At 39.4% G+C, this 15,721-nt stretch overlaps 3 protein-coding genes across 4 annotated transcripts; 1 reads left to right on the forward strand and 2 right to left on the reverse strand.

The window, feature by feature from the left end:
- Window positions 1-832: 832 nt before the first annotated feature.
- On the reverse strand, window positions 833-6,322 carry xiap (X-linked inhibitor of apoptosis). 2 transcript variants are annotated; one of them, XM_020112873.2, is made up of 8 exons: window positions 6,153-6,322; window positions 3,662-3,942; window positions 3,042-3,576; window positions 2,804-2,903; window positions 2,592-2,670; window positions 2,132-2,171; window positions 1,811-1,993; window positions 833-1,659 (listed from the first exon to the last, which is right to left on the reverse strand). In XM_020112873.2, exons 2-8 carry the CDS (start codon window positions 3,899-3,901, stop codon window positions 1,466-1,468), a joined length of 1,371 nt encoding a protein of 456 aa, XP_019968432.2. In that variant the 5' UTR covers window positions 3,902-3,942; window positions 6,153-6,322; the 3' UTR covers window positions 833-1,465. The 2 variants fall into 2 exon arrangements, with proteins under 2 accessions (XP_019968432.2, XP_069387277.1); XM_069531176.1 differs by having other exon boundaries at window positions 5,901-6,218.
- Window positions 6,323-7,446: 1,124 nt separating this feature from the next.
- Window positions 7,447-11,726, reverse strand: psmd10 (proteasome 26S subunit, non-ATPase 10). Its single transcript, XM_020113157.2, has 5 exons — window positions 11,515-11,726; window positions 11,322-11,420; window positions 10,073-10,219; window positions 8,023-8,189; window positions 7,447-7,904 (listed from the first exon to the last, which is right to left on the reverse strand). Exons 1-5 carry the CDS (start codon window positions 11,626-11,628, stop codon window positions 7,751-7,753), a joined length of 681 nt encoding a protein of 226 aa, XP_019968716.1. The 5' UTR covers window positions 11,629-11,726; the 3' UTR covers window positions 7,447-7,750.
- A 1,401-nt stretch (window positions 11,727-13,127) lies between these two features.
- nxt2 (nuclear transport factor 2-like export factor 2) lies at window positions 13,128-15,717 on the forward strand. Its single transcript, XM_020113375.2, has 4 exons — window positions 13,128-13,294; window positions 13,445-13,531; window positions 14,337-14,481; window positions 15,417-15,717. The coding sequence occupies exons 1-4, from the start codon at window positions 13,280-13,282 to the stop codon at window positions 15,599-15,601; spliced, it is 432 nt and encodes a 143-aa protein (XP_019968934.2). The 5' UTR covers window positions 13,128-13,279; the 3' UTR covers window positions 15,602-15,717.
- The last annotated feature ends 4 nt before the right edge of the window (window positions 15,718-15,721 follow it).

Below are 15,721 nucleotides of genomic sequence, written 5' to 3' on the forward strand. Positions count from 1 at the left end.
CCCCTATATTACTTGTTCTTTCTCCATCACCCCAACCGGTCCTGGCAGAGGCCGTCCACACCGAGCCCGGTTCTGCCGGAGGTTTCTTCCATCTGGTAGTTTTTCCTCCCCGCTGTTGCTCGTGCTTGCTCGGTGTGGAACAAGTTGGATTTTGTGTTTCTTAAGATCTTGGACTTTTGGCAGCACCCTGAGACAACTGTTTGTTGTGATACCGTGCTATATAAATACATTTGATTGATTGATTGATTGATAGATAGATAGATAGAAGAACTTTATTGATCCTAATTGGGACATCGTTGTGTCACAGCAGCAGGTCAGGGACATTCACATAGAGACAAGGTGCAAAATTGCAGTATTTGTTTGCACATGACTTAATAAATATGACTTTATGTAGTAAAATGAGTATGAATATAATATGAGCAAAATAAATAAATAAATGGAGTTATTGCAACAGTAATTACTAGTACGTACTATCAGAGGTGGGAATTGTTCAGTCAAACAGCAGGAGAAACTGAAATATACATCAACACTGACATCAACTTCATCACACCCCAAAAAAGAGAACTCAATTTGTCAAATATACTGTGAATCCTGATTGGATTGTCCTAAAAAAATATTATATCTCCCGTGGGTCCTTCGAAAAATCAGATCAAATTTCCACAATAACATTTTACGTAACTGGAAAAACTATGAGATTCATTAATTTTTTACTCATGTAACAACCCAAAGTGGGTAGTAAGACAGGATTGGTGTCTTCTTTAACACCAAATCTAACCACTTATTGTACAAAAAAAAATCTAAATGTAGGAATAATTGAAGAAAACCACTGAAGTCCAGTCCAAACAAATTTATTCACTCTTGATGATACAGGAGATTGCATGGTGGAATGGTAAAATGATTTCACACCACACTCATTCAACACAAGCCCTCACCACAGTTAATTTTGTAAATGTAAGAGTAAAGTTGTGATTTACTAATCTGCCCTGAAATGTCCAAACAGAGCAGCAAGCATATAAAGGTCTTGAAGGTAAAGTACACCAATCTAAATAAATGAGCTGGCTGTATAAGTGTATGAAACATTACATCTGAAGTTCAAATCGATTGTGCTCAATGTCCAAAATGAAATGAAAAAAATAATAATCTAGAAACAAGTACTTTAAGCTTTTATACTGGAAAGGCACTTCTGGCAAGAATGAGTGTTATGATATGGGAAATATATTTAAGTGTGTATTTACAGACGTCAGTATTCATGATGGAAAATCAATAACTATTATCTCACCTCAATAGTAACAGCTATGTACCACTTCAGATTGTCCAAAAACATTTTCTTGTTCTTTCATTCTCATATTCATACAGACAACATGGTCCTCAAATATATTACAGGCTATCTACATTTAATATTAAAATACAATATTACAAAGTTAGGGGGAAAGCAGCATTGAAGTCAGCAAGCGTTTCAATTCCCTTAAGAGATGTAGGTCTTGAGCTTCTGTAAAATGGCACCACAGCAGATCGGGCACTTGATGAGTGACTTTGAACACTCGTCGCAACTGACCAGGTGACCGCATGGGATGAAGACAATAGAAATATCTCTGTCCATACATATTTTACACTGTTTCTCCCTCTGCAGCTTCATCAGCTTCTCCAGTGGGTCTTCATCTGAAAGAAAGAGAGAAGGGGAAATGAAAGACAGATCCAAGCCTGGTGGCTCAAATATTACAATCACTGCTGCTCAGGTTTTGCTTTGTGTAGTCAACTATAGTATTTGTTAATGTAATGAATACGCCTCAGGATACAGGAGGTGCAGTACCTTGCTTCTCTGTCTTTGCATTATCGCTATCGGGTGAATTGTTGAGGCAATCCTCCAGAAGGGCTTCCAGGCTGGAGTAGCCTGAGCCTGTCCGTCTGATCTTCTCCAGGATCGTCTTTTCCACCTCGCATGGATTCAAACCCATCTCTACGGCTTTCTGAGCCAGGGCCGACCGCAGTACCTCTGAACACAAACATGAAACATCAGTGTACACAGCCACACATTTTCTCCAGTTATATGAATTCGGTTTGACACAGATGAATTCATACTTTTCTGTTATGTTTTGTATTGATTTTCAAAATAAAATACTTAAATATTTACCATTTGTATTTCCAGAAAATCCATTCTGATGACTTGAAGTCTGAAAACAAACATGATCATAGTTATATATATATTTTCAGTACGATTTAAGTCAAATAAAAGGTTGTGATGGACCACATTACAAAACAAGGCCACTCACACAACATATATATATATAGAACAGAACATCAAATCATTTCTACCCACAATTTTTAATAAAGTATGATTTTGAAGCATTTACTACAGTGTCTGTATGTCTGAGTTTAATTGTGGAAATTGACTCATTTATTTTTGTTTAATCCAAAATGTGGATTTTGGAACAAGGTAGCACCACTGAGGGAGGAATTTTAACTGTTCTGATTTCTCTTAGTCCTTATCAAGATGAAGTAAATATATTTTTGTTAAAATGGAGTACAAGAAAATCAGATTATTTGGCAAAGTCAACAACAACAAGCTGTTTTTAAATGCACTGAAAGCTTACAGCTCTATTTCGTTGTGGGTCTTGAAGTTGGATGCTGTTGACAAATTCTGGACCCTTTTCTGCCAAAAGGAAGCTGCATCTGTTTAAATAAAACATGTAATTGTATTAAAACCAAAGTATACACCTTAGGATCCTAAATCTTCCCATTCTGGCAAAGACTTTTTGACCCAATTGGATATGTTGAGATGAGTGGACATCAGCGGTGCACTTACCCAGGGTAGTGTTTTGCATGCTCTTCCCAAGGGTCCTCCTCCGGCTGCCAGCCCTTCAAGCCTCCACCACAGCGGAAACACAACACCCTGTCTTCTGTCCCTGTAAGCACAGACATAATTTAGGCCTGCTTGCTTAACTATGATCAACTACCAAAGAAAATGCAAATCGCTCATAGTTTTCAAATGTTGCTTTATATCTGGTCCCAATATTCCCCTTTACTCAGACATCTGGCTCTACCTGCGTAGTGGAAGCCAGCTCTGGCGAGTCTGTCGTGATCGATCGGGTGCTGGACACCTGCGAAACTACCAAGCCTCTCCTCAAAACTGCCCATAGGGACGTGAGCGTGTTGGTGTTGACTACTGCTGCTCTCCTCCTCTATACCCCCTTGGAATGGGACGTTGCCCACATCGTGCCCAAGGATGAAGAAGCAGTAGGAAAAATGTTTGGTATGCTCTCCCCAGGCAGTGTCCCCCTGTTCCCAGCCCCCCAGCATGCCACCACAGCAGAAACACTGCACCCGGTCACTCTCCCCCAAGTAGTAGAGGCCGGCTTGGGCCAGATCCTGGGGTCGCACTGGTGCAGAAGACGGCCAAGAAGAGAAGGTCTGAAGCCGGGCCTCCTCACTCCTCATGTGAGGAGCCATAGGGTAGGTGGACTCATCAACCACCGATCCCGTTCTCAAACGATATTCCATGTCTTCTGCCTCTGCACTGCAGATGGAGCCGGGGTGGGTGCGGTGGGAGCAGCTGAGAAACCTGCATGATGGGGAGACCTGTAACAGGAGGATTGCATGATTTTAACTATATAGAAAACTAAAAACTACATCACATTTGTTTTATCACTGCTATCATGATTACCTCTTGATGCCTCTCAACAGGTCTGTCACCCCTGTGCCAGTTTTCCACAGTTTGTTGACAGCTGAAACAGCGGACACGGTCGGCCTGGCCGGTGAAGTAGAAGCCAGCCTGGGCCAACCTCTCTGCTGGCACCTGCAGGGCCAGGCTGGAGCCACGGAACGAGTCGAGGCGACTGTTCATCAGGGAAAAATCAACTAAGTGATCTGACTCCAAATTGCTGTCTTGGTTGAGATAAGACATGATAGAAGCTGCTGAGTGGGGTCAGTTGATGGACAGAATATCTGCAGAAAAAACAGAGAGACAAAATAGGTTATAGATGGAGAAGTTAAGCAAATGCTAAATGATCTATCTGAAATGTCACATAGTGCTGATCTAAGCTACAGGACGAAAGGAAACAAAGTAGCTAATGATCTAGAATACACATTCAACATAGGCTTTGTAAAGGGCCACTGTGACTTTAAAGGTCCAGTGTGTAAGATTTAGGTGAAAGGGAAGTATTGGCAGAAATTTAATGGAGAATAATCCTCATGATGTTTTCACTAGTTCGTTTCATCTAAATTGTATAAATTGTAGTTTTCTTTACCCCAGAGAAGTCCCTTTATATTTAAAGGATCCGTGTGTAGAATTTAGTGTCTAGAGGTGAAGTGTCATGTTGCAGCTGAATGCTCCTCATCTCACCCTCCCCTTCCCAACATGAAAGAGAACCTGTGATGAACTTCAGTTGTCATGAAAACTCAAAAGGTTTTAGTTTGTCCAGTTTGGACTAATGTAAAAAAACATGGCGGCCTCCACAGAGAGGACCCCTCTCCATGTAAATATAAGTTAATATACGTTTTTTAATATAAAGGGCCCATTCTATGGTAAAGAAAAATTCATATAATGTAGATGAAACACACCAGTGAAAACATCACTAGGATTATTTTGTATTCAATTTCTGGCAAAAATCCCTATTACCTAAATCTTACACACCTTTAAATACTTTATATTTACATTGAGGGGGTCTTCTCTACGGAGGACGCCATGTTTTTTTACAGTAGTCCAGACTGGACAAACTAAACACCTTTTGAGTTTGTCTGACAACTGAAGCTACCACAGGTTCTTTTTCGTGTTTGGAAGGTGAGGTGAGGGGTGTTCAGCTGCAATTACAACACTCGATATCACTAAATCCTACACACTGCACCTTTAAGAGTGGCAGCCAGACGTGGTCACGTGGAGGCTCTGGATATCCCATGTGAGGGATGGGCACCATAGAGGCTGGGTTGTGTACACACTAAGAACACAACAATGTGGTTGTATTGCTGAGGGTGTATACCTTGGCAGTCCAACCACACCACAAAGAGACAGTTCTGCATTCATTTATAATCAGATGGAACTACAACAATTCTTTGGAAATGCAAATAAAAACGCCAGAATAAGGAATATGTGTTGAAACTCTTTGTATAGTGATACTTTGACTTCATGGAAAAGCATGATACTCTTCCTCTTGTACATATTTTCCAAAAGGGTGGAACTGGAGCTGTACTGTATTCACACAGTGTAAAAAAAACCCTTTTTTTATTGAAGTGCATAAACTAACTAACAACCAAGGACAGATACAGTTTATACTTTAGACTTTAGTGCAGGTATGTTTATTTCCCCCCAGAACAATGCACGGAGGGATAGATGTCAACTAAACCAAACTCAGTCAACATCAATAAGGTTTTATCACATTTTAAAACACAGGACCCTCGTGACCACGTTGTGCAACTATTTATTGATCCGTTGATAACTCTCTGATTCACAGTCATACAGGTCATAGTATCTTCTGGTATCTACTGGTGTCTGCACTTTATTGAGTGGAGCAGCTTGTGATCTTTAAACGATGTTAACCACGTCAATGTTTTTTTTTCTCCAATAGATCATATGTTTTATGTTATAACAGCAAATAAACATAATTTAATTATATCATGACAGCAAATCAAACAACAACTTTTTAAAAAGGCGTTGTTAAGTCAGCAGTGTGTGTGTGATAGCAGTTGAGGCATTTTTTTAAAGATATTTAATTAGATATCTAAACTTCTTTGCATAAAGTTTGACTCGCATGCAATGAAATCCACCTTCACTGATCGTACACAAATATTAATAGTTGGATCGCGGGGAGACGTGTCCCGCAGCTTTGCGTTGTAACAGCAGCGATCTGCGTGTAAACAGTCGTGAAACAGTGACAGCTGACTCGCACTGAACGAGCTCAGTGACGTACCTTCAGTCTAAAGAACGAGCTAACGCTGAGTCCAGTGTGATCACAGCGAGACCAGAACACTTCACTTTCACCTCACAGCACTCCACAACCGTAGTCACGACACGTTAGAGAGCAGGGACGTCAAGATGTCACCTGGCGCTAGCGACAAGCGCAAGCTAGCTACGTTAGCTTAGCTATCCCCCATTACGCTAGGTCAGAAAGTTACATCCGCGAGCAGAAAACAGCCAAACTTCAGTATAATCGTGTTCATACTTTACACGCAGCTCTTCGGTGCTCGGTTCCAGCCAGTCCCGGTGTGACCACCGCCCACAGGAGAGCGACGATCCACACAAGTGTTTATTTTATATGACCTCTCTTCCAGGAAGTGGAAGCAGCGCAGTGAAGACCTGCGCATGTTCTCGTGCGCGCCCCTGCTGCTCGCCATTGTGACGTCAGGAAAAGTAGGGCGTTATGCGGGGTCTCGGGATCTCCAAAAAACCCACGTGTAACTTTTTTATAGATGAGAAGACATACTTCACTTTCATTTTTAGTCATCATTAACATATGCTGATGTCTTACATGCATTATATCATAAATATACATCGATACATTCAATATTGATTCTTCTATGTGTACAACCTTGATTTTTAATTGAGTAGTTTTAATTCAATATTATATTATATCTCATATATATGATGAAAATGCTGCTTAGACATTAATGGATAAGTAATACATTTTTCAATAATATAACATATAGTATAAACTGTGGTATTAACACTTCAAATTTAAATGTAATAACTAATAAAATATGCCCCACCTCATCTATATATAATGAATATGGTGCTTACACTTTATTGGATGGGTACTAATTTTTCCATAATATAATATATATTATTCTGATAGAACTGTATACATTGTACTTTTGAGTTTTACCTACAGTATTCTACATTGTTGTATCTAAGGATCTGAAAACTTTTGAACCACTGTTTGTAGTTATTAGTCATGTTTTTATGTTACAGACACTGTAATCAAAGCTCCACATCATTTTTAAATAAAGACTGAGGACCAATGTGAGTCTATTTAGAGTCTTTTTTATTAAACTGGGACCAGGCACATCAACCAGAGCCTAGTCTCAGAATCTTGTCCAGGTTCATAAAGAAGTTATCTGAGAGAGGCAAAACTAAGAAATGCTTTCAAAATATTCCCAAGCTCACAGCCAACAGCATCAGTGATGGGTGTGGTTAGGTGTGGTGTGAACTGAGCTTTGTCTACCTGTAAACACACTTAAGAGTGATCTAACAGGGTGCTGGAGCACACCTGTATGTTGCTGTGAAACAGGACATTCAGCAGTTCATATTTTCATTACCCATTTCAGTGTAGCTCTCTATTAATGGCAATGCTAAGGCAGAGATTTCCACAATACATAAAGAAGATGAGGGTGTGAATAGAAGCTATTAATAAAATGACAACATGAAAGTAAACATGGATCCACAGTACAGTGGCAACACAGTACATATTGGATCCACTGATTTTATGTATAACAAATAAATACATCTCAAACAAGTTGTTAAGAGGCTGAACACTTTCTTTTATTATGTCATTTTTACTATGATTTAAACTTGATAGAAAACAGGCTGCAGTGTTAGACAGCGCTTAATGCAGGAGAGCGTCTGCACAACTTCAAATCCACGTCTGGGGAGCTGTTCCGTTCAGTCCAACTTTCCTCCTTGATGCCGTCTCATCTCTCACCTCATCTGAATGTGTGCCACCAGGTGGCTCAAGGAGGACTAACTGAGATGAGACTACTTTATATTGAACTTGGCAATGGAGGGGATTCAAGCTGCAATTTGACTTGTTGGTCAGTAAACACATCATCCCTCCACGATCCGACGAAGTATGTTACCCAGACTACCCTTTGCTATCTGGAGTGGGGTCTTCTCCTCTTTGTTCTCGATGTAGATGCTGGCTCCGTGTTCCACCAGTAACTTGGCTGCTTCCACACGCTCCTCATCGCATGCCAGGTGGCTAGTGGAAAAAAGAATAGATACAGAATTTAAAATGTAAAAATACTTTTCATCAAATACTAAGTTCCTTGTGCCAGCAGCCACAATGCTGTATTAGACAAATACTAATTCCAGCTTACAGTGGTGTGTTGCCCTGTGAGTCCTGGATGTTAGTTGAGGCACTCTGTTTGAGGAGCAGCTGGATGAGGCGGTAGTTTCCCTTGGCGGACGCTCGGTGGAGGGGAGTAGACTCATACTTGTCGGTGACATTGGGGTCTGCCCCATTTTCCAATAACAGCAAGGCAATCTATAAAGAGGGAAATTTGTGCTACTCATAAGTCATTGGCAAGTGTCAGAGATTTCCCATTTACATGAAACACTCATTTCCAGATCTGGTCAGCTTTAGGGGGATGCCACGGTTCATATGTCAAAGTTCTAACCCAGCGTAGGAAGTGAGAGTGAAACTAGGGTCAGAGTCTCTTATACAGCAGAAAAAACTGTGGGTGAAACTGTGGGTCTATTTAATTCCCAAAATGAGTTATGTTTCTTAAATTTGTAGAAAATGTAGTCAAGTTATTAAATCCAACAAACACATGCACAAGTCAGATGTCTAATTTTATTGTGACTTCCTGTAGTAATGTTTCATATTCTGTGGCCAGTGCATTACTTATTGTTGCAGTTACGATGCAATCAATTAACTGAATGCGTTTCAATGCTTTCTATCAAGAGGAAGTGATGTCATAAGTGGTCCCACAGAGACCAATCCAACTTCCTCTTTAAAGAATCACTGCCTAAAGGAAATTCTCAATGAAGTGCAGCTACAGACGCCCCTTGGTAAGAACCCGGCACCAACTGAAAGTAAGAGTCATGGGCAGTTGGAGGGGAAATGATTAACTTCCTCTGGAATTTTGGCACACAGACTCATGAATTCCATTAACATTATCAATATTTCACTCAGTTTCATTTAGTGTGCTTTTAAGTGTCAAAGACATCCACGGTTTCAGTGTAAAATAAATACATGGCTAAAATGGTTGGAGCAGATCGTATAAATGTCAGTCTGAGGCTTAAGATCAAATGTCTCATATTCAAAAAACTTAAACTGAAAAGATAAAATTCTCTGGAGTTGGTAGTCAGTGTTTGATTGGCATGATTGCCAGGACAACTTAGTAATGAATGGATATGAAAACATGTTTTTGAGACTTATGGTTGGGTTCCTCATTTCTGTTTTCTCATTTTAAGCGTATCCCACTTTAGTTATAAAACCATTATCATGATGATGTATTATATTATTTAGCTCTAAATAATATAAAACATCATCTCAGTATTTAAAGGTCCAGAGTGAAAGATTTAGGTGAAAGGGAACTATTGGCAGAAATTTAATATAGAATAATTCTCATGATGTTTTCACTAGTTCGTTTCATCTCAATTGTATGAATTGTAGTTTTCTTTGTCCCAGATAATTTCAACACTAGATATTACAAAATTCTACACACTGTAACTTTAATTGAAAATAAATAATAAGGGATATCATCTAGATATCGCATGTAGTATTTAGCAGAATATTGTGTATTTCCTGATAAACAAAGTAGCTTCTGTTCAGCACTAATTATGCTATTACTATACTACGATATAATAATTCAAATTATATGACTTATTACTGTTCTATAATCTAAAATATTAAATACATGGATAGCAATATTATCCTGTAGTATAGGTTTTAGGTCAAAGTGATATTTTCTAACCAACTAGATAAAAACAAAAAATTGTTGATACAACCATTATTTTCTCTAAGGGGCTAGAGGCCAAGGTGATGTCATCAAGTGCCTTGTTTTATCTGATCAACAGTTAAAGATTTTTAATTCTTATGAAAAGTAAACAGATTTTTTTCCTATTTGAGAGGATTGAACAACAGAATGTTAAGAATAACTTAATTATATTCCGTTAAGTATTTAAGTTATTCTTAACATTCTGTTGTTAACGGAATATAAAATACTGTAGTTTCCAACTTCTGTTCAGTTTATTGAATAATTGATTAATCATTTGTTGCTGGTTTAAAGGTAAACCTCCATCTAGAAACACGTTGGAAATATGAAACACTAAAACATGATGGCAGATCTATAGAGCCACTTGAAAAGACACTACAGAAACATCACAAGGCTCAAACCATCAGCCAATATTACTGAAGCTTACCTCATATCTGTCTTTAGAGGCAGCATAGTGCAGCGGGGTGCATCCATTTTGATTCACTGAATTCAGCTGAGCTCCTTTAGAAATCAGAGATTTCACTATGTCTTCTCTGCCTGCAGATGCAGCAATGTGAAGAGGGGTCCATGAAGCCTGGGGAGTAAAACATCCCATGTGGTCAGTTCACGACTTAATAAAATAGATAGCTACCACAACTAAATACCTAACCCCAGTGTAAATCCTAATGTGACCCCAAAACCAAGTGTTAAAAAAACAGAAAACTGGAATCTCTAATCTTCAAAAGGAAACAGATCTCTTTGATAAGCCTCTACAATCTTTGCACACCGGCATTTAGGTAGTTAATCACTCTCCTCCTCGGATGTGCATGTATGTTCATGTAAACAGGTTTCACAAACAATTATGGAATTTCATTCTGGGATTCGGGTGCACCACTTAATGACTTCTAGATTTTTTTCCTGGCTGTATGCTTCAGGTTGTCGCCCTCTGGAGACGTGTTTCCTCTGTATTCAGGTGAAATCATTCTTCACTCCATTCTCATTAATCTCTCTGCCCCTGCAGAGAAGCCCCCCTGTAGCAACAACACGTGTCACTGTTGGGACGTAGTAGCCAGATGATGAGGAGCGCTGGTGTTCATCAGACATAGAGCTTTGCTTAGCTTAGCTTTACTTTCCCTCATGGTCTAAGACTCTTGGTGGTTCCATTTCACAGTAATTGAAGCGTGAATTGATTTTATTATTTTGCCTATACCTTCTTAATTTTATCACATGTCTACAGAGAGCTCCTTAGACTTTCCTGGCTTGATTTTTTGTCCTGATCTGCAGAATTGTGGGACATTATATACCACATCTTCAAACTTAAAAAACAACAGGACGAAAAACCCTCCTCTCCAGCCATGTGTAAAAATGACCTTGTTTCAGGTGGGATTTAAATGTCGGGGCTTAGACACTTGTATGACACCACAGGAGCAGTATGGAGGCTGCGACACTGTTTGCTCCTGAAACTCTGAAAGGGTTTTGTGGACTCTAACACTTCTCCCACCCCTCCATCAGTATAGAGGTGAGTAGATAATGAGTGAACGTACATTTGTGGGTGAACTATCCCTTTAAAAGCTATTTCTCCACCTCCATAAAGAACAGGATCACAGCTTCATCCCTCTTTATAAACAGTCTATGCTTCATCCCCTTTGTTTAACACAGGAAACAACAGAACATTTAAGAAAATAAAAGGTGTCTACATCATCCTGCAGATTGACTTCAACTCCCAGGTCGAGCAGAAACTCCACGATGTCGGTGTGTCCAGCAGAGCAGGCCCAGTGAAGCGCGGTCCTTTGGTCCTGGAGGACACAGGGACACAGGGACACAGGGTTCACATGGTGTGTGTGTGTCATCATCTCGGTGTTTACAGCGGCAGGTGGTCTGCTTCCTTACCTGGTCCGTTTTACAGGCGAGCGTCTTGTCTGACAGAATGCTCTGCTTTAACTTCTCCAGCTGTCCCGTGTACGCGAAGTTACACACCTCCACGTTTGATACGGAGCCCGCCATTGTTAAAAACCCTTAAAAGCAAAGAGTGAGGGCAGAGTGAGCGCTTCTTCTCCAGCTTCTCATTTGAACTGGAGCACCAATGACTCAGGAAATAATCGACTCTGCTTCCGCATGTTTCCTCTTCAAATTAAAACACCGTCTTTTTTTTCTTTGAATGAGGGAGATTAGACGCTTCACTGGCGAGTTGCTGTCTTCGACTGTTCATTAGTAAATGCTATTTTTAAAGAGGTAAAGAGGCTTTATTTGTCATTGTACAGGATACAACGAAATCCTATCCAAATTCTGAGGTGACTCCCAGCAATCAGCAATAAAACTGTAGGCATACAAATTAGAGACGGAGAAAAACAAATATACACATATGTGCATATATTGTGTACATGTGTACATACGGAAATAATACTGTTGCAGTAATATATTGAAAATGTGTACAACGTTGTAAACATTCAGGAGAACTGTGCAGCTTGAGGAAAGCTGTTCCATGCAGAATGTAAACATACGGTCGATTAAAACAAAAACAGTCAATAGTACAAACATGTCGAAGGTGAAAAATTGTGCATGTAGTTAGTGCAAATGTTCTATACCAATTACATAGATTGTATTTGTCTGGCACCCTTTAAGCTGCTTAACAAGTTAGACATGAAAAATTGAAGTTAGTGTTTTCTGGCTGTGCAATAGTAAACGATTGTTTAATAATATCACTTCACTTTTTTTTTTAAGATTATTGTGTTATATATGTATGGTATATTATTGTATATCAAATGTTATGTGAAACATTATAGAATAATATGATAACTATAATCACTCATATAAAAAGTTATTGTGAATGCTTCCTTCACCTGCACCAGTGGAAGAAGTTGAGATAAGTTCTGGAACAAAAACATAAAACTCTGGAGTTAGTGGTGAACGATTGGTTTGAGCAAACTTTCTTCCCTTAACAAACGCTCTCACGACTGATAACATACAAAATACAAAATTAGAATCAATGCAAAATTATATTAATGATTTTTAAGCAAAATATATATCAGTATAAAAGAAGACAAAATAACTTGTATGGCAATAGGCTGCACATAGTTCATTTTTTCAACTCCCTCATGAATGATAAGGTCTTATAGACCTTTTAGACTATACCATACCATATACCTTCAATACATAAATACATTAGAGACACCACAGCCTGTGATAATATTATTATTTATCTTATTTCTTCTTTGTGTATGAGGCCACAATTCAAACATGGCAGAACATTGTTTCATCTTGACTGAAGTGTTTATCACACTGTATATATGTTGGCGCTCATACTGAAAAGTATTCTGAATTCAAAATAGTGAAGAACAGTAAATTAAAAGTACAAGGAAGTAAAAAAAAATAGAAGTACTGAAGTAAATGGCAGTACAGGAAGTTCCTTAAAATTGTGCTTAAATGTAAAGTAAATATATTCTCTACCACCATTAACCTCGGTATTCATTCAGCCAACTGCGACGAGCAGTGACATTTTATTTTGATAGTTGCAGCCGGTGACCAGAGGAAGTCATACATGCGCCAAAATGGCGGCGTTGGCTCGTCAGTAAACAAGAAAACCTCCTGACGTGACACCAGAAAACATTCTCCTCCTTTGTTCCTCACGGTCGCTTCTGTCTGAACACCTGGACTCATGGCGAGCACGCTGGTAAGCTCGAGAGCTTTCGTACTGAAATCTAACCAGCTAACGGGTTGTGCTGCTAGCTTGCTAGTTCCCAACGTGCTCCTGTTTCACGATGATGGAGGAGTCGACTCGTGTGTGTTCAACATTCACATGTAGGTTCATTTGTCTCTGTAGGATTTCAGGACCCACGTGGACCAGTCCTGCAGATACTCAGAGGAGTTTGTCAACATTTACTACGACTGCATGGACAAGAAGAGGAGGGTGGGTACTGATCATGATCTCTTCTGTCAATCAGAAATCAATTCTGTGGTTTTAAAAATGACACATGGTCAATATCACCGGAAGTGACAGTGTGTGTATCAGACACTGGTTACCGATATGACGAGTTAATTATCAGTAATTGCTCTGTTTTGATAACACAGAGTAGATTCGGCAAGTAAAAAAAAAATGTTACTCGTCAAAGTTAGTAAAACACAAACACTACTCTTTCATATTCTACATTTAATAGAACAGATGTGTAGATTTTCATGCTTTTGGATTGTTTTAATGAATACAAGAAATGTTAATGACATGGACATAGCTAACATTTAGTAGCAAACACTTTGGAGGGTGTGTCAGGTGTAGAAGGAGGTTGTGTTCTCACACTGCTTAAAGAAATTAAGGGAGGAAAATAACACTTCAGATCTTGATGAAGTAATTATGAAGTTGAAAATCTTCACTGATGTACATTGTTAAAAATGTTGAGGGTCTCCTCCCAGACCTGGATCATCAGCGAGCTCCTGGACAGTCTGTGGCGGTACTTGGCTGCATCAGATACATAGTGTCCCATAGGTGTGCGATCGGCTTTTCTGTAGTAATCTATTTTAAGGGATCCTTATCCAAAATGTGATACATCTTATGTGATACTGTATATTGATATAGCCTTTAAGGCCAATACTGACTCTGATATGAGAACTAATCCAGTGTTGGTCGGCCTGTAGAGCACACGCTCTGCTCTTGGTTGATGTCACATGTGGTTGTTGTTCTTGTCATTAACTGTAAATATTAATTGGCTCCTCTGTCTCAGAACTTGACCCGACTCTACCTGGACAAGGCAACGCTGGTGTGGAACGGCAACGCGGTGTCAGGACACGACGCTCTGGGCGAGTTCTTTGAGTCGCTGCCATCAAGCGAGTTCCAAGTGCACACGCTGGACTGTCAGCCAGTTCACGGTTAGTGGGACAAACAAAGGTGCTATTGGGATTGTCAAAAATAATGAATAGATAGAATACTTACTCTCCAAGGGAAAACTGGAGAATTGTAAGAGCTACTTCAATAAACTCACAAAAAATAAGAATAACAATACAATTAAAGGCAAATCATAACATTTATTAAAAACAGATTTCTGAAAGGCAAAAGTTTCCATATGCAAAAATAAAGGCCAATACCAACATGTGTATGAAAGGCTTTTTATCTGCCAACTTATAAATCGGCTACTAGATATAAAATCACTAAAAAAAGAGAGATCCATTGTAAAAATAAGCAAAAGCAGAGGAAGTCCAGTCCAGCAACACAACAGGCCGTCAAAACAGGGGTTTTCTCCGATAAACTAATAATTAGTTAATATACTAGAAATAAAGCTGTGAAAAAACAAACTACTAGATGAATAATCGGGGCGACAGCCTGCACGCTAAAGCAGCAGCAGGAGCTGACGTGGATTCAGAAATGCCACCCTGACACACAAGGTGCACTCGAGGTGGACTTGGACTTGATGGAGCAAAAAAGCACAGATTTCAAGTCGGACACTTCTACTTCTCACAGCGATGGATCTCGGAAGTTTCTTTTTTTCGTTGCAGAAGAAAAACTGATGTTTAGGAAATCCTCAATTTTTTACGAGAATTTAGTTTCTGCTGAAAATTAAAACTGTAGTGTAAAGTGATCATCAGAAGGATATTGACAATTCATCACAGTCTTTGCAGATTAAGAGTGAGAACTTTGTTTTTTTTTATCAGCACATTAGAAATGAATAGCGAAACTGTAAATTTTAAACAGGCCATAAAAACGTCTTAAGTGTGAAAACATATCTTCCTCCATAAATTAAACATGTGATGTTCCTCCACTGATGGCGTGTTAATCCAACATCAATCTATCCTTTCTTTATTCACAGAACAAGCAACTCAAGGTCAGACGACACTGCTCGTAGTCACTGGTGGGATCGTCAAGTTTGAGGGGAACAAACAGCGTTTCTTCAACCAGAACTTTCTCCTGACAGCTCAGGCTTCGCCCAACAATGACCAGCCTGTTTGGAAAATCGCGAGCGATTGTTTCCGATTTCAGGACTGGAACAACTGAGGGCTTCTCCTCGTCTGCGCCTCATGTATGAACAGTCAACAGGTGGACCACTGAAAGTTGATTTGCTGTTTGTTGTCTTTTCTTTTTTTGTAATAAAATTTAAAAATGCCAGGCCACAGA

Source organism: Paralichthys olivaceus, chromosome 9 (genome assembly GCF_024713975.1).
Source record: "Paralichthys olivaceus isolate ysfri-2021 chromosome 9, ASM2471397v2, whole genome shotgun sequence".
Lineage (NCBI taxonomy): Eukaryota > Metazoa > Chordata > Actinopteri > Pleuronectiformes > Paralichthyidae > Paralichthys > Paralichthys olivaceus.

Excerpts from the sequence above, each read along its gene's own strand:
- xiap (XM_020112873.2), bottom strand. The coding sequence starts at position 3,901 with ATGTCTTATCTCAACCAAGACAGCAATTTGGAGTCAGATCACTTAGTT. Across the intron at positions 3,577-3,661 it reads CTGTTGAGAGGCATCAAGAG|GTCTCCCCATCATGCAGGTT; the intron begins GTAATCATGATA and ends CTCCTGTTACAG. Across the intron at positions 1,660-1,810 it reads TGCAAAGACAGAGAAGCAAG|ATGAAGACCCACTGGAGAAG; the intron begins GTACTGCACCTC and ends TCTTTCTTTCAG.
- psmd10 (XM_020113157.2), bottom strand. The coding sequence starts at position 11,628 with ATGGCGGGCTCCGTATCAAACGTGGAGGTGTGTAACTTCGCGTACACG. Across the intron at positions 11,421-11,514 it reads TCGCCTGTAAAACGGACCAG|GACCAAAGGACCGCGCTTCA; the intron begins GTAAGGAAGCAG and ends TGTGTCCTCCAG. Across the intron at positions 8,190-10,072 it reads CCTCTAAAGACAGATATGAG|ATTGCCTTGCTGTTATTGGA; the intron begins GTAAGCTTCAGT and ends CCCTCTTTATAG.
- nxt2 (XM_020113375.2), top strand. Across the intron at positions 13,532-14,336 it reads GCATGGACAAGAAGAGGAGG|AACTTGACCCGACTCTACCT; the intron begins GTGGGTACTGAT and ends CCTCTGTCTCAG. Across the intron at positions 14,482-15,416 it reads GGACTGTCAGCCAGTTCACG|AACAAGCAACTCAAGGTCAG; the intron begins GTTAGTGGGACA and ends CTTTATTCACAG.